We start from the raw sequence: 19,269 nt of genomic DNA on the forward strand, positions 1-19,269 counted from the left end.
TATGACATAACTTGTGACTTACCTAGGTTTGGTATGTGTTAAATTACAATTTTCAAAAACAAAATCTCTAAAAAACGCTAGTTAAAAAAGCGACTTCAAATAGTAAGTTTTAGGTGTAAGAAAGCCATGCTATGGTACAAATGGGCCGGCTCAAGTGGAGTGGTACCACAGCTTCACAAAAACCCGAAGTCAAACAACGCTTGCGTTGTTTCGATGTGAGAGTGAGATTACTAAAGGCCCAATTATCCCCCTTTCTCTATCTTTCCAATCTCTGATTCCCCAGTGACCCTTAAATTTCTAAACCCCAAAAGGCCGGCAATACACTTGTAATGCCTTTAGTGTTTTGGATGTCCATCGGCGGCGGCGATTGCTGACCATCAGGTGATCCATCTGCTCGTTTACCGACTTATACCATAGAAAAATAAATAAATAAAAACTAAATTAAATTACTTTAAAATTAAATTACTAGATAGATGATCATTGGAAATTGAATTACCTTTTTTTGTTCCAATAAAACACATAACGGTAACATCGTATGTACACATGTCCACATGTGTAGGCATGTGATAATGTATGCGTGTTTTCAAAGAGAGCCCTCTGAACTTCAACAGTTTAATTAGGCCGAAATTCTAACAAAGAACGGATAAGATTGTACCTACTTAGGTTTACATATGTACATAATAATAATGCTTACAGATTGAGGTCAATTCCGATTTAACAGAAGTAGTTAACTACGCAGAAGATATAGACAATCATCATTACAATTTAATTGATTGGTAAATCACATTACCGCTGTCTTTGTACATTTATATTTGATATAATTCTAATTAATATTATAAATGAATAAATATATTAGAATCCAACTGAACACACATAAGTACATAACGTGTAAAATAAAAAGAGTAGGAGACCATTGCTCGAATGGGCCGGCTCGACCGGATTAATACCACGGCCTCACAGAAAATGACGTGAAACAACGCTTGCGTTGTGTTTCATTTTATGAGTGAGGTTTACCTCGAATGGGTCGGCTCGATCGGATTAATACCTACCACGGCCTCACAGAAAATGACGTGAAACAACGCTTGCGTTGAGTGAGTGAGGTTACCGGAAGTCGAAATACCCCTCACATGCACATGACACCCAAACCCGGAACAACAATTTGTGGATCACACAAAGAGTTGCTCCGTGCGGGAATTGAACCCGCTACCCATCAGGTGCCGTCTACTCGTTTACCGTCTCTACTCCATAAAAACATGGTTTTCTTTATTATAATTATTAATATCTAAAATTCATTTGAAACAATAATATTTTAATAAATAATATTTTAACAATAATATTTTAACGAAGCAACTGCCAAAAGTTAAATAATAACATACCTAAATTGGAACAGATTTCTATACTTAATTGTCGAAGTTTTATAGAACGTTTTATTCCGAAAATTTGAAAAATAAATGATATACAAATTTCTCTGGAAATTATGGAGGGAATATTAACCAGCGCGGAACCAAGGTCCCACTTATTATGAACAAATATAAATTAGCTTATTAATTAGAAAGTAAAATAATTGTATTATCATAATTATGAAGAATATTGATAGGGCTCAATCGGACACGACCTAGTTAATTGCCAAAAATTATATACTAAACTAGTGAACTTTGTTTTGCTTCAGAATTTTTTCTGTGTATATTTGTTATATAATAGAAATAAAGAAAATAGAATTTGCGAAATTGGTTCTATTAAACTGGTTATATTAAACTTACTCCTGTGCGGTTTCATCCCTTCTATCTAGCTCCTATTAATCTTAGCGTGATGTTTTATAACCCATAACCTTGCTGCATAAACATCCATCATCCAACACAAAAATAAATTATTCTATTCGAACCAGTAATTCCGGAGATTAGTAAACAAACCAACAAACTCTTCAGCTTTATATAATAGTATTATTATATATTAAATTATAACTTTACCTATTATTTACCTTAACATTGAAATTATTAGTTTATAAATTATAATTTGTAATTAATGTTTCGTAAATAATGAATTTAATTAGTTTTTAGCAGAATCATTTCCACCAAATAACAATAGTTATCGCGGCGTGCTTACTTGGACACGTGTCATAAAAAATACTATATCATAGTGATATTTATTATAGGAACGCATTAGGTATTAACATCCAAAATTTGGCCTATCTGGAAGTCATTGGGGGAGGCCTATATTCAGCAGTGGACGTCTTATGGCTGATATTATGATGATGATTCAGAATTCTGTCGTTTATGTTATCAACTGTACTAGTAAACATTTTTAAATCAATATTGTTCACAGACTGAATTTACAAGTGCGGCAATTAGATATCTAAGTAGATACCTATCTGATCCGGAGCTGCGGACTACCTAGCGGGTCTACCGGGGCTCTGGCTCGAAAAGCAAGAGCAGAAACGGGGTGGTTTTTAGTCAGTAAGAGTTTGACACTCCATCTCAAAGAGTCAAAAACTCTGTAGCTGTGACTCCTCTGGTGTTGCGGGTGTCCATGGGCGGCGCTGATCGCTTACCATCAGGTGAATCGTTTGCTTGTTTAATATCTTTTGTGTCTAAAATCCTTGCAAAGAGATCTGGTTATGTTTATCTGGCTATGGTTATCCATCCTAAGGTATTTGTAAGAGATCGCTCCTTTTACTGATAAGACCGCACATTATAAAATCAATTGCTGTATGTTTGTCCTGTGTTTTTATGGTGTACAATAAAGAGGTTTCTGATCAAATCTATGTTCTTCTAATATAGCCTGGAAGCAGCATTACTGACACTCATTTTCTAATAGCAAAAAAATCTGCATAACGGGGGTAACATATTTATATGACTTTTTATATGATCAGCTGACGTATATTCCTTTACTTTTTAAACCAAAAACTTGAAACTCCTAATAAATATTGATAGCAATGAGTGTCATAACAGCGTGACAAGTAAAAATGAGGAAGGAACCTGTACTTTAAATGCACGTTGACGTGTCCTATAGTTTGGATTCTTATTTAAATAGAGTAAAATGTTATTGGAATTTTCGATTTTCAACATTGTCAGTATTATCATAAAGTTTAAAATGGAATTTGGCAATGACAAGAGACTCGCCTACTAAGGGTGCTTTTCCATCAGATATGCTACGTTGCTGAGGATGCGTTTGGCTTCTACCAATCATATTTATTGGATGTGCACCAACCAGCTTAGTACTGATGGAAATGGACTCATAGAAGATATTTTTTTATATGAAAAGATGCGTGCTATTGATGTGTGCTATGAATGGCTGGTTCATCCGGGATATTTTTTAAAAACGTTTCCTTCATGTGGTATTATCATAGGTTACCCTGTTCATCGAAGGAAAAAATGTCAAAGACAGAGTTACTGTTTAAATAATATTTATTATTTACATAATTCTAATATATTATAGAAATAAAGTTATTGATAATTTCTACACTAAGATGCAGTTTAGCAACAGGAAATATGAAAGTAGATATGTACAGGCACTTTATAAATAAAGCGAATCGAGCTAGTCATTTAACTTCAATAACCAACTTTATAGAGAAGACATTAAGTTGATATTAAAGTAAACCAATATTGCAACAATGGACCTTAAAAACAATCACCTATAAGAGTTAGGCTCCATAATTATTATAACAATACAAAAGTATCACATATCGGTAAGGAAAAATAAACCTAGTCAAAATTGTGATGTACAAATGAGTTTAATACTTAAACTCTTAATTTTATGGTCGATTATAAAACAAGAACGGAGGAGCAATAAAGTGCGAAATAGAAACACTACCACCGTTACCCTCAATTATGCTATAACTTTCAAAGCAGAAGAATGTTCATTGTGACTTTTGACAGATGGGCACGAAATGTTTTTTGGTTCCTTGCATGTAGCTGTTGTAGTAGAACTTTCCAAACATATAGAAGAAAGCGAAGCAGTTCATCATGACAAAGATGCTTAGGTATTTAGGATAGTTGCAGCTGCTTGAAGATAGACTGTTGACGTTTAAGAACACGATGATGCAGAACTGGATCTGAAAGGAAATATATAATCATTAAAGAAAGACTCTTTATTGTCGAGGTCATTTCGGCTGATGAACATTGCTGACCACATATTATAATCAAGTGATCCTTCTGCCTGTTCAGCCCCTATTCCATAAATAATCATTTGTAATTTCTTTAATTATAATTTCAATTTATTTTATTTTCACAGTTGACGTTAATATTTATTGAGAAGCGGATACTTCATCTGGATAAATGTTAAATGACACGTCAATCTCTAACATAACTAGATGAGGCCGGCATTTCCTATCGGACTACTCTGAGAAGAAGTGCCGAAATAAACTCAGATTAGTTGATTATGAAAAATTCTTACCAGCTGCATACTAGTAAGATGCTTCTTCCACCACAGGTACTTCTGGTACTCGGGTCCAAGGCCGGAGATGAGGTAGTAAGTGTACATAAACACGTGGATTATCGCGTTGATGCAACCCTCGGGAATGGCTTGTCCTCCTGAAAAACATATTAATTGTTTTAGCTTTCTCTTTTTAGCCTTACGCATAAAAAGGAAGAGGCTTTAAGGGTTACTTTTTGCGAGTACCGAAGAAGTGTAAGTTAATAACGAAAGTTAGGTAACCAAGAAATATTGAACACGTACTTTTTATTGTATCATATAAAGTAACAATACTTAGATAACATGAATCGAAGTTTAGGAGTGTGAGCAATTATGTCATTTCTATGTAGGTATAAAACGTACCTAAAAATGGCGTCGTGCGATATTTCAAATCGATATATCTTCGAAAGTATTTGTTGCCGTATAAAAAAAAATCCGTGTCTAATATTTTATACATAATAATTTACAACTTTACAAGACGGACATTAAAATAAAAATTATTCATCTATCCTATTAGAACATACCTGCAGCATACTTGACTCCAATCCATCCAATGACGGGCATAACAGTATGATGGTAAAGATGGAGAAAGGAGATCTGTCTGTCCTTCTTTCGCAGCACGAAGAAGACTGTGTCCAACAGTTCTGTGATCTTGGCGAAGAAGAACCACCAAGTACCTGTCGCCCACTGCAAGAAACATCATAGTATTAAATAAACATAATGTTTACACTAAGGCTTAATTTATTCTTGCAGATCCCCAAAGAAAATAATGATGGGAATCGATTCATTGAAATCTCTTAAATTAGACTGCTGGCTTATTAAACACTAAACTAAATTAGTCCAAGATGGGAGAGTCATGCTTCGGCACGAATAGACCGGCTCAACTGAAGTGATACCACGGAGGCCAAACCACCACCCTTTCCAATCTTCTTAATGCCCGATTTCCCAACAACCCTAACCCACATGTAACGCCTCTGGTGTTCCGGGTGTCCATGGGTGGCATCGATTGCTTACCATCAGGTGATCCGTTTGCTCATTTACCGGCTTATACCATAAAAAAAGATTTGTGTTAACCAGGGAAAAATCATTTTGACTTTGGTTCTAAGTGTTTTGAAATAGAAATTTCTGATAATTCAATTGACCTCAAAAATCAATCTAAGACCTTGAACTTATTTTGGTTTTGCGGCATAAATTCTCATGCTCATGACTAAGTTTGTCATTGTCATGCAAATATTCCTATGACGCACCTATTATTGCTGATTTTACACGAAAAAAAGTAACATGGTTTGTAAATCACAAATTTAATGTTCGTTTGTTTAACAAGAAATGAATATTTGAACGACGTATTTCAACAAACGCTTAGGTAAATTAATTAATTCATGTAATATTACGAGTACTTCAAGGTTTATGATTACCCAATTATATTAAGATTAACACTCGCGATAAACGGTTTTTCAGTACCATTTATCCAGTTTCATTTTCTCATTTTTATGTTTATTTTAATATTATCTAAATTCATCGTCATACTACCTCAACGTCATACATATTTTATATAGACGCCTATTATTATAATTTATTCTCATAAAAAATAAGAAGCTAGTTAAAACCAGATTGCAATAAACTATAGCTGTTCGCACGCCGTACTCAGAGATATTTAATGATTGCTCAAAGTATTTCCTAGTAACGATTTTGTTCCAAAAACAGTTGCTCAGGACTGGGCTAAGTAACCATTAAATGACTGAGTACAGAGGTTAATGCTTATCCAAGCTCTATTTTAAATTAATCGTATCTACCACGAATTAACCATACTTAACTAGCCCTGCTATATTTACTTAAATCAATACATATATGACGCATCGTATGGAGATTCCGAGCGATAAGCGATGTACGTGATTATTCTATAGAATCAGAGTTTGTTTGTTATCAAACAACATATTTTACCTTGCCTTTTGATGTGAAGACACGACATGTCTGAGAAATACCATTCTGTCTCATTTATTCACTATCATTATAATATGTTTTATTATGTTGAAGTACGCAAATGACTTTTGTTACTGTACCTACTCCCATTTCTCGTCAGTTACACTTCATTAGTGATATTGTAATAGAAGTTAAGTGTATCACGACACTTCAGACACCATTTTATGACTCCATATTTAATAGTAATGAATCTGATGGATCTAAAACAAATACGATTCTAGGTTAGGTTAAAAACCAGTCTACATTGTTTTATATTACAGATGGAGCCCAGTATGGTAGATGCCTGATTCGGTGCTGCGGACTACGTAGCGGATTTACTGGGGCTACGACTCGAAAGCAGAAATAGGAACGGGGTGGTTTTTAGTCAGTAAGGCGAGGCGAGAAAGTGTGTCAGACTTAAGAGTCTGACACACTTCACTTACTGACTAAAAAGCATCCTGTTCCTACTCCTGCGTGTCAAACCGGAGTCCAGGTAACCTGCTAGGCAGTCCACAGCTCATTTGCTAGTCTAGATTATGCTTAATAGTGTGCTGTTCTGTTATTAACAGTGCATTTGACATTTCAGTTTTGTCACGTGTAAGAATAACAATCAATAGTAAAAAAGTTAATAATATTTCAGTTTGCTAAACTACAGTAAAAACAAGGAAGTTGTTAAACTATTATAGTATAATCATTTATTTTCAGTTAAGGAAGATGTTTACCCATTATACTTAACAATACAATTTACCCGTCTAACTAGCTATCGTAAAAACTTACAAAAACTGCATAAAATTCCCTAGCCTAAAGATATAATCAGCATTGTTTGGTAAAATTTTTAGCGTTTAGCTTTTGTGATAATAATTTTAATAGCAAGCTTAATTCTTCTTTTTCTCATAATAAAATATGATGCAGAGGACATAGAACGAGTTTGTTTTACGATTAACGACATCGAAACAAGAGCGTTTTCGGCGCTCTGATTGGTTAGTTCATTCGCACCGGCCAATCAAAGCGTTCTCGTATGTTACAGAATGCTACTAATGAATATGAGCCTCTAGCATGGCTTGAAATTAGTCGACGTCCTTGTTAATTAGTTACGTGAGTAAGCTGATGACAAAATAATTAATTATTTTTAATTTTCAGTCATTATATACACACGTCTAATCACCTATTGAACAAATCTCAAGTATATGCGTATGTTAAAAGTATCACATAATAATATTTGTTACACCTTAACTACGTACCTATATTGATTCAAAAACTGTCATTAAATATTGAACTTAGAACAGTAAACATAAGACACATTATTATTTGCTTTGCAGTGCTTAAGTCCATATTATTTATCCTTATTCTCTTTGAAGTATAACTGCAACATATATGTGCGACTGTTATTTAAACACATACTAATTAATGTTTGCTGGTCATTATGCGAATTTATTATAAGTTTTGGTCCGATGACTGCTTTTTGGAGTAAGGAGATGTATGTACATGGTTGTATTCATCGGAGCAAGACGTATACATACGTATATGTATGTTTATTGTTTTATCTTAGGAGGTGTTGCTGAACGGACGATGTGTGAAAGATATAACTGTTTTGGAAAAAGTCTTAATTATTAAAAGTAATTTTTTTGGTCTCATAGTAAGTAGGTAAAGCTGTAGTATAACTTTACTGATTTTCATAATATTAGGTAGAATTAAACATCCGTGTTGGTATTTGTTGAATTGAGTAGTTTTCTCAGTCAAAAATAAATTATTTCAACTTTTCAATACAATAAAATATTCAAAGATAATGACACTTTCATCCATAGATTTGATAATCTACTTAATTTTTAAATTTTTCTAGCTAATTTAAAAATCTGATGACGTCATAACGCACACACATACAAAATTCATATAAAATATTGTTTTTGACGTTTCGAAAACAGTATTGAATTTGACTAGTAGGAAATTAGCCTATTACACCTTTATTACACCCAAGCTGTGTATATGTATGTTTATAATAATTTTGGAGTTGATTATAATATAATGAAAAATCTCACTTACCAGCATTGCTCTAGGGTTCTCCGAGTAATCCACTGAATAGCATTTGTTCTTGTAACTCTCAGTTAAGAAGAAAGTGAAGCCCTGAAAAATATTGGAAAAGCTATTAAAAACATATAACCAACCTAATAATATATATTATGTAGTATATTAGCTTCCACCAGAGACTTCGCCCGCATCCTGTGTACCCCGTACATTATTGGATGACATTCCAAAATATTAAATAATTTTAATTATACCTACAGAATGCATTACAATAGTAATTATGATTCACTTACGTCTTCAGCAAAAAAAACATATTTTGAATAATTTTGTTAATACGAAGAAATGCTAATATATTATTTCATATAAATATTAATCAGGTTACTGTATATCACAAATTGCATGAAATTACTGAGCTGATACAAAAGAAATATTTGGTAGTTTGAAGGATCCGCGAGCCCGTTAGCTTGGTGTTTTTTTTTATTTTATAGTTTTCATTAAATTCTGTTTGTTCACTGAGATGAACATCATTTACGTAGTATAACAATGTTCATAATGTGTATAATATTTTAATGTTTTTCTTCGAATTAATTACCGTGAATGTTACGCTAATGCCCCTGTGATTAAATTTCAGCAGCTTTACTTAAGCATTATTGTATAGCTTTGACGTAATAATCATCATAAAATAATTCTTCTAAAATATTTCTAAGTAATATGAGCATAATTACTATTTACATTATTTTGGGTTAGGGGTTTGCATACATGATACATCAGCTGTCGTACCACACTAAAATTATAATTGCGAAAGAGTGTGTCTATTTATTTGTCCGCCTATCACGGCAAAACAGAGCAATCCATTGACGTTAATTTTCAAGTGAAGATAGTTGAAGAGATGGAAAGTGTTCCTAACCCTCTACTTCCCTAAATAGGGGTAAAAGTTTGTATGTAGCATCCCGCATTTTCCCCGTTCTATAACTCTGAAACCACTGACTTTTGATCTTAGTCGTAATACTAAGTTTTATTCTGTATAAGATGACCTATACTTAGAGGGGTATCTTATTCCTGTTTAGAGATAGGCCCAACATTACCCATTGCCCTTTCCTTGACCTACAAAAAAAAAACCCAAAAGAATAAAAAAAACTAAGGAATTAGTAAAATAGTAAAAAATTATACTTACAATAACAGACATGAATAGACTGAGAATGATTTGAAAAACATTGTAGACCATCACAACTCCTTTTAGACTGTAAGGCTTCTTATCCTTCATGTATCGTGGTCCAGCCTTTGTGCAGAAGTAGAGGTATGTTGCCAGTATTGTGAGAAGAGTGCCAGGGCTTGATACTAGCCACCAGTCCTTTGTCCGAGGGTCTGAGGAAGAGGAGAAAGCAAGATAAGTATATAACTGAATTGGTACTTTGTGGGTGGTGAATTCCACCCAGTGGTTTATAGATAAAGGTCGTTTCTAAGGGACCCATCTGGAATTTGGAAGACGGATTAGTGATTTAATTCTGGATCTTTAAAAGATACTATGACCTCTGAGTTTATTTTTGCATTTCTTCTCAGAGTAGTCCGATAGGAAATGCCGGTCTCATCTCAGTGATTTTTGAGACTGACGTGTAAAAGTGTTATCTTGTAACCAACTTGCTAAAATAAATATCATTTATCAATTGGTAGTTTGTAGATAGATGTCGTTTCTAAGGGATCTATCTGGAAATAGTTGGTGGAGGTTTTGGGTGCTTTTACACCAAAGATCTGCTATGTAGCTATGCTACGAAAATGTAATAGCTAAGCTGTGAAACTATGTGACCGTTTGTAACCTTATATGACAAAATAAAAAATACACGTCTAATATTATTCAATTATTATCGATCAGACGGACTAATTAGATTTTCAATTTTCATATTTAAATCAATTTCGATTTGAATATCACCAAATACCAAATCACCAATAATATAATTTATTTTGACCTTAGAATAACTTACTATTGCGTTCAATGCACTGTGCATTATGCTTAAATATAGGAAAATAAAAACTGTAATGAATTATTTAAATATTATAAGTAAAAGCAAAATCAATTATTATAAAGCTTACTAATTATAATTACTAATTGTAATGTCTCCCTATTATTTATGACAATTTAAAGTAGCAGACCGACCCTCCACTTTGTGCTGTCGCCGGATCATGAGCTATTTTGGACACACAGAGAGACACGACGATCCCCAACCAGATTGTCTGATTAGCTCAAGGACAACCCACCATCGAGGTTCTACAAAGACAAGAGGATATGATAAAAGATATTTATTTCTGCAAGTTGGTTGTAAGATAACGCTTTTACACGTCAATCTTTGAAATAACTAGATGAGGCCGGCGTTTCCTATTCGACTACTCTCAGAAGAAATGTCGGAACAAACTCCGAGGTCATAGTCTCTTTTAAAATCCAGACAATCAAATAAGGATAATGTGAGAGATATAGGATATTAGATTCGTCCAATTCAGAGTGATGCCAGGATGATCGTAATTCTCAGTCATGATTGAAAGACCAGAAATAATTATATAATTATTCTTCGTAGAGGATAAACAATAATTTGATAATAAATTCGCTGATTTACCTACCATCGTTATTAACATTACTTGCAATTGTTAATAATTTTTGACGTCAAACTTGGATAATTTATTTATTCGTAGTATTAAAATAATGTATACCTAAGTTATGTATTATTCTTATAATTATTTTGATTATGGGTACCTATCTAATGACCGTTTACACCAACGTGGCATATTAAGCTGTTTTGGTTTTTACCAACGTGTAAGTAACAACCTAAGTACTACAGTACCACCACAAGTAGGGGGTCTGGTCTGGAGTTGCGGACTACCTAGCGGGTTTACCGGGGCTCCGGCTTGACAAGCAGGAGTAGGAACGGGGTGGTTTTTAGTCAGTAAGAGTCTGACACTCTCTCCTGCCTCGCCCATGGCGAAGGAGAAGTCATTGGATGATTTTCCCCATGGATAAAAAAAGATTGTCAGTTAAGGTGCTACGTCAAGCAAAGTACTTTTAGTTAAGAGGTGGTTTGCGTGTGGTTGGTAAAAACGGTCAGAATTTTTATGCGATTGATTCGATATTTTTTCTGCGAAACATATTTAGTAAATATCGTTTACAAAAACAGAATTATGCAGCTTGATCTAACCTTATCAAAATATGACGTTATCAAAGGAAACTGGTTTAATTTAATAATTGTACGTTTCTGTTCTGCGGTTTTACTCTTATTCTTTATCCCGTAGTATTAAAACGTGATGTTATTATAACCAATAGTCTTCCCTAAAGGATAACATAACACACATAATTGTGGATTACTTAATACTAAAGCATATTTTTTATTATTTTTAGATTAGTCGATACAAAATTATTTTATCAATATTTGAAAGTATCAAAGTCAAAGCTTTTATTTTATTTCAATTAATCCTTCACTTTTGAAACGTCAAATTGAATCGTTAGCCCTTAGATTGATTTCTGTTTTAAATTACAAGAATATGAATATGCTTTTCAAATAAAAAAAATCACGTACCTAATCATAATTAAAAAAACAAACCCATAACATATTGTGTTACATATTTAGAGCAGTCAGCAAATTGTTTCTATTTTTAATGTCACTATTATGATAACTGCAGCAAACATAAAATAATTCAAACATTAACTGGAATAATTAATAGAAATGGAGTATCTATTTGTAATATGGAAATAACCACTTTTTACTACATGCGTATTTTTTATTATATTATTGCATGTTTGTTTGTTCCGGCTAATCTTTAAAACGACTGGATCGATTTTGACGGGACTTTTATTGGCATGTTGGCACTTAGACTACGTTTATTTAAAAAAATAAATAAAAATTAAACATTAATTCAAACTTATTATTTCTTATAAGATAAAAGCAAGCCTGGAATTCTACCGTACAATATGCCAATAATACCTAAACTTTATAAACAAAATAAATTATTTATTACACATAATAATATTTGCGAAAAGAAGGTATACTAACAAACATTAGTAGAACACATATTATTAAATGAATAAATAAAAAATACTTCGTATGAATAAATATTTTAGTAATTTGTGTTTTTGACATACCTATTTATTAATTATATATAATTGTCATTTTTATTTAAGCCTCGAAGGTATATGCCAACGTACATAATGTACAATGTAACAGGTAGGACTTTTGTTAAGAGTCCAATATATATCATATGATTATATATTTACCTCATATTAATTATCACCACGAAATAAAAAAGAAAGCAATTTAAAATCACTTTAAGAATTGTCAGTTAGATAAGGTTTTATTTTCTTTCTCAATTTTTTTTTAAATGCATCTAAGTGATTTGATTTGAAATGTATAACTCTTTAGTTTAAAGACTGTATTGTTTTATTATTTTACATCAAACAAATAAATAAATTACTTACCAGATAATTCGTGAAATACATATTGGTATCCTTGCATAGCTTGCTGGACCATCGCCATCGTGTTTAGTTATATAAAAATAATATTGTTAAAATTGTCACACTAATCTTCTTTCCACAATACTATTCACTTATCAGTTTGCAAAATTATACTTATGTAATTATAATTATATAAATAAAGTTAATATTATTATATATGTATAATTATGTCCTCGGCCAAACGAACCAACTGGTCTGCGCAGGAGTTTCACGCAGACTAAAATATTGATTGTGAAATATTAAGTTTTATATTTCGCCACGGGTTGGTGTCGCGTCGCTGCTTTTTTACTTCTAAATATTTTTATGTTGTTTCGCGAATTGAAATATTAATTTTGACTTTATTACCTAGCCAACAAAACGAATGATAGGTACATACTTAAAATTAAATATTTTTATTGTCCGCTAATGAGACTTAATAAATATTCGTTTCATTAATTAATAATTAGGAGTATAATGCATTGTTGAAAATAATATTGTATATTAAATATCTCACTGACTGCCTCGTTGACGGAGTGGTCGCCAGTGCGACTGCCGGACAAGCTTGGGCAAAGTACGTATAACTGGACCTTTTTCGGCTTTCCGAAAATTTCTCAATAATAGCACGGCGTCTGAAATTGTGCCTAGTATATGACAATAGGCTCACCCCCTATTACATGGGACTTATAACACAAATGGTGAAAAGTGGGTGTACATTACATACCGTAATGTGCACCTCTGCCATCCCTTTAGGGGATTATAGGCGTGACGTTACTGACTAAATATGTATCTTACACTTACATTAAATTGACGTACCAGGGAAGAAACTAGACGAAACCTGTACTTAGATATAATAAAATCATTGCCATGATTTTTAACCAATTACTTGCTAGATTGTTTATGCTTTTGTACCTATATGATGGAAATAAATATGTTACAATAGTTATTAATAAGGTACGTGGATTAAAATAGAAGTACATTAGCAAATTAAATTATCAATGGAAAATATTCACACCGCTATTCACATAATAATACCTCTTTTACGTCAAAATGACGTTGAATATTTTGAAGTGTTAAAAAAATGCATTTCATTTTAATTATGTCAGACAACTTTACAATGTCGCTCAAAGTCATTTGAATTTTAACAAAGTTCGCTTATTATGGAGCAACTTACTGTAAACATAAGCAAACATCTGTAAACATGTATTTATGTATTTAGATAATTTATTTACTGAATGAAAAGATGTTTTTTTTAATTATTATTTGAGTTAATGATTTTTATTTTGTTATTGTCATTCGGGGAGGTCTGTGTTCAGTAGTGGACGTCTTATGCCTAATATGATGTTGATGATGATTATGAATTAATGATTAAGAACTGGTTACCTACCGTAAGTAGATCTAAGGTATTTAAGGTTCTTTAATCAATCTCGAATAGTTCTGGTGCCAGGTATTTCACAAAGTCAATGTCGTCAGTGTTTTTTAACATTATAATATAACGACTGTTGAGGCAGTTTTCATTTGCATGATGCCTTCCGAAGCAGTGGCTCAGGCACCCTAAGCCTTTCGAAGCAGCAACCCTCAAGCGTCAGAAACCTTCCGAAGCAACAACCCTCAGACACCTTAGGCCACTGTTGAACGATTGAAACCTGAACATTCAACCAAAGTTTAAGTCTACGTACATGTACACATTTTTCTATGCAAGTAAAACAATTTCTAATTGATCGGTTATTTCTCTGCTTTTATAGCAGATTGCAGCTATGTATTAGTGCCTCTATTTTCTTGAAGTTACAACTGTTTCCATTTTTTTATAGTGTATTTTTTTTTTGCTAGCGGAATACAAAGGAATACTTTTACCAAATGTCAATGAGGTCACTTTGTATGAATTTTGATGTATATAAAGATTATTTACATACTTACGTATTTTTATACATTTAATAATACATCATAAATATATTTTTACGCATACCTACATAATCAAATCAATTTCTAAAGTAACATTTTATAAATATTTCAAAATAATTTAACACATTCAACAAGTCATGTATGTATGTTCACTTTAGATAGGACAAATACAAAGCTTTCCTGTTGTAATAAAAATAAAATGTTTTTTATTCTTTGAAGCAAAAACTGTTGAATGAATATGAATGAAATTGGCCATAGCATAATATAGTAGATAAATAACGGTAAAAAGTGCCATTATTATGCAATTTCTTGGTAATGAGCATCATTTAGCAAATATTTGCTAAAATTACAATACAAATAATAGTTTACAAAATTGATATTTAATTATAGCTACTTTATACTTATTTCTTGACTCCATCTTATAGTCATTATTGTATAATTTCCTGGAAAAGTAATTTTGATTTCTTTTGCGTTTCGTTTATTACCATATACCGGGCAAATTTCTAGACTGCGTGACTACTACTGAGACATTTTCAGAAAGCTTATCTGAGAATGAGAACGAAGATCTAAGGGTCTTCGTTCACGTAGACACACCTACCCTACAAAGCTAAGATGTATAACATGTTTTGAGGTCCGCTATGTTGACATCAAAACAGGCTTTTCCCATGAACTCCAGAAAAGTCAAATGGCATTCTTTGTCATTACGTTTTCTTTTGTCAATACGTCTATTTTTTTTATCTTTTATGGCACAAGCCCGGCCCAACAACCTCTCAAAACCGCTGCAACTCGTGTAAGCCAGGATCTACAGTAGATACAACCATGAAAATACCCGAACACTGAAGTGCCGGTGCGTCCCATTGACATGAATGACTGTCTTGGATACCATAACGAAATAAATCAGAAGATATTATTAGACGAAAAACTGTACGTTGCAATTAACTTTAAATCAAAATAATTATAACTCGTATTTTTAATTAACACTCCACTGGTATAATGTTTAAAGTCACTCCAAGGTATTTTAATTCTAACAATAAAAATAACATAATTCTAGATGTAAAATGCAGGACAATGTTAATTAATACTGAGTAGAAGTGATTGTTATCTATTTAATTGCTACAAGCAAGGTGGTAGTTCATGTTAGTCTTTAATATAAAAATGAATAGCTGAATGTGTTGCTAAGCGTAAATCTCGAGAACAACTATGTTGCAAATTGTTTTGTTGAGTTAGTTATTGTCAGGAGAAGATTTTTGTAAGAAAAAAATACATAGATGCGTAGGCAATTTTTCAATGCAAAACTAAATGCGTCGAGTCCGCTAGTATCGAAAAATTTTAAGATGCAGTTTTAGCGTTTAAATTGCATTCACGTTTCCGTGTCTACGTCACAGTGCTGAAGCCGTAGGCGTAGACAATTAGACATAATATCTCTTTCAATCAGCCGGTGTTCCTACTCCTGACGTATCTAATTCTATTCATATTCTTCTATCATTCTATCATATATCATCTTATCAGTAACAGAGAGTGCAACTATAGACAATTGTACATGAATATTCTTTCAATCAGCCGGTGCTCCCACTCCTGACGTATGTAATTTTATTCATATTCTTCTATCATTCTATCATATATCATCTTATCGATAACAAAGAGTGCAACTATGATTGTACTGACATTAGTTGTGCTTATGATATATCTGCTTAGCTTATTAACCGTTCTTTGTTGAGATAGGGCGACAAAGATATATTGGGGAGTATTATTTTGTATACTTTGTTTTATAACTAGCAACGATAAACATATCAATGCCAATACGAAAATGCTGACTTCGACTGTATATCCTAATAATTCTTTTTTTTTGGAAATGATTAAAGAAAGTTACACGCAACACAATTTCCTGGTTTTTATATATTTTTCAATTTTTACACACCTTTGACTTGAAACTAAATCAATATGCATTTAAAATTACGAAAGAATTCATTGTTCAAAATAAAAATTGGGTAAAAAGTCACTGTACTTTCGTTCAATTACCTTTTTTTGTTTCATGACATATTATTTAAGAGTAAAAATAAAGTATGATTCAGGGTGTGAGTCATTCACGCCAAGCTAGGCAAGGTTTAGCGTGAATTACACGCTACATATTGTCGCGACCGGAACGGGCACCGGCCACTGTCAAACACTACCCATCCACATCTCAGCGCCGTGGCTCGACCGGGGGTCGGCCGAGACGCAGTCATGCCTGAATCACTTCATACAAATGTATACCACAACATTTGACCGTGTCCCGGCCAGCATCCGGCCGGGACACGGCCCGTCGCGACCTGTATCGTGTACAGCGTGTAGCGTGAATCATCCTTAAACAGTTAGGCGTTTCAGTGGCCTTCAATGGTTAAATAGCAATAGTTCTTACTTTTCTAGGAAATTGTACAATGTTTAGCAAAAACATGGTCCCATACAAGGACTTTTTCCTGCAACATCATTATCAAAAACGGCCGCGAACCAGGAGGCATTTTCATTAAGAAAAATAAAATGTTCTGTACCACCAGTAAACTACATAACTATAGGTACGTAGTTTACAAAAATAAAGGAAGTATTGGAAAAGATGATCATTTCGAAATTCTTAGTAACACCACAGTTTGGAAACACGAGAATTAATCCTAAATGTTTAGTTATACGATTAGGTTAATCTTGGATTTTCTCAAACATATTTGTTTAAGTATACCTACTGACTAATACGTAAACAACGCTACTGACTGCAGTAGTGTTGTTTACATATCAATATTTGTAATTCACAAAACGATGTTACTTTTGGGTTAAAATTAAGCAATGGGGTGTGCGTCATGGGAATCTTTGCTTCTAGTGACAAACTGAGTCATGACAATTTAAGCCACAAAATAGTAAATTAAATAAGGCTAAGGTCTTTGGTTGGATCTCCGGGTCGGGCAAGGTGTTGTTGGGTTTTTATTTAATTTCGAAACTCTCAGTAATCTTACGGATCTTGGAATTATGAGTAAGCCCAGTAACATATGAGATATACCTATTCTGATTGTAGACACCTTGAGTGCCTGGGCCATCGCGTGTTAACTGGTGTAGCAACGGAGCAAAGATTTTAGGATTTTAGAGGTTTTAGGATTTTAGAAAATTATCGGTTACGCACGTAAATACATTTAGAAAAAACTATTAGTTTCGAGTAGGCTGAGCGACGTCGTCGCATCCTTATACGGGTTTCATGAGGACGAGTCCCTCTGTGACTCGAAACTAATAGAGGTTTTCTCAGTGTATTTGCGTGAGTAAGCCGTTATTTTTACTTAATGTCGTATCTCTCACGACAATTATTATAAAAATACTTCCCAATTGATTCTGGTGTGTGACAATAGGCTCACATTAAGCTTACTATTACTATTCATAATAGAACAGGTGAAAAGGATGTTCATTAAAAATGTGCATCTTTTTAGCCCTCTTTAGGTAATACAAGTTATTAACACTATTACAGCTTAATGTTATGTCATGTAGATTATGAATGAATTCTCTAAATCGAGCAAATTCAAACAAAACACGTACGAATGTAAACAAACAGTCAGTCACGTGGACTGTTTACGATGAGATATGTGACTTATTTGCTTACTGAGCTAAAGACACGAGTATTGATATTTAATACCAAGCTAAGCAATTGCTCGGAAAGAACAATTGTACTTTATAATAGTACTAGCTTCCGCCCGCGACTCCGTCCGCGCGGATGTCAGTCTTCGCGTGGATGTTTTATTTCTCCATTTTGAGTAACTCTAACAATGACATCTTATAAATATCTATTGCACCCAAATACGGCGAGGCCTATAATAATTAAGGAGACCCCTCTATTGAGCTACTGTTGTTGAGTTCTGTAGAATAAAACTGAAAAATAATCATTTTTTTCTACATAATATTTATCCAGCATAAAAAGTATCCTATTTTATGCCAAGAATAATAAGGTATAATTATACCAAGTTTCATCGAAATCGAACCGTTAGTTTTCACGTGATGCCTAAACATACAGACAGACAAACAAACAAACCATTTTTTAATCACATATTTGGAATTGACCCTTCTACAGATTTATTATATTACTAGCTTTTGCCCGCGACTTCGTTCGCGTGGAATAGTGACTTCCGGCAAATTTTTGGTTTTAACCACATAGTTCCCGATCTCGCGGGATCTCTTCAAAAATGAGATGTGTAAGATATTCCAGGGAACTCTTCAAAAATCAACATAATGAGCTCTGCGTTTGAATTTAATAGATGTATACTCACTTAGGGCATTGAAAAAATAGTTTAAAAACGGACTTAAACTAACTTAAAACTAAAGAAAGCTAAACGAATTACGAATTTATAACAATTAAAAAAGAAACTATATTACAACCTATCCTCTATGCTATAATAACCAAGCTTAAACTAAATAATTTAAAAGAAACGACTTAAATCTAATCTAATTAATTTATAAATTAGACTTACAATTTTATTAAAAAAACTAACTACAGTAACTAC

The 19,269-nt window shown here is 33.1% G+C and overlaps 1 protein-coding gene across 1 annotated transcript; it reads right to left on the reverse strand.

Moving 5' to 3' along the window:
- Positions 1 to 3,386: 3,386 nt before the first annotated feature.
- LOC118282220 (elongation of very long chain fatty acids protein AAEL008004-like) lies at positions 3,387 to 13,088 on the reverse strand. The gene is made up of 6 exons (XM_035603188.2): positions 12,848 to 13,088; positions 9,566 to 9,756; positions 8,410 to 8,490; positions 4,935 to 5,097; positions 4,393 to 4,529; positions 3,387 to 4,051 (listed from the first exon to the last, which is right to left on the reverse strand). Exons 1-6 carry the CDS (start codon positions 12,903 to 12,905, stop codon positions 3,857 to 3,859), a joined length of 825 nt encoding a protein of 274 aa, XP_035459081.1. The 5' UTR covers positions 12,906 to 13,088; the 3' UTR covers positions 3,387 to 3,856.
- Positions 13,089 to 19,269: the final 6,181 nt, after the last annotated feature.

The sequence above is a fragment of the Spodoptera frugiperda genome, chromosome 20 (assembly GCF_023101765.2).
Source record: "Spodoptera frugiperda isolate SF20-4 chromosome 20, AGI-APGP_CSIRO_Sfru_2.0, whole genome shotgun sequence".
NCBI lineage: Eukaryota > Metazoa > Arthropoda > Insecta > Lepidoptera > Noctuidae > Spodoptera > Spodoptera frugiperda.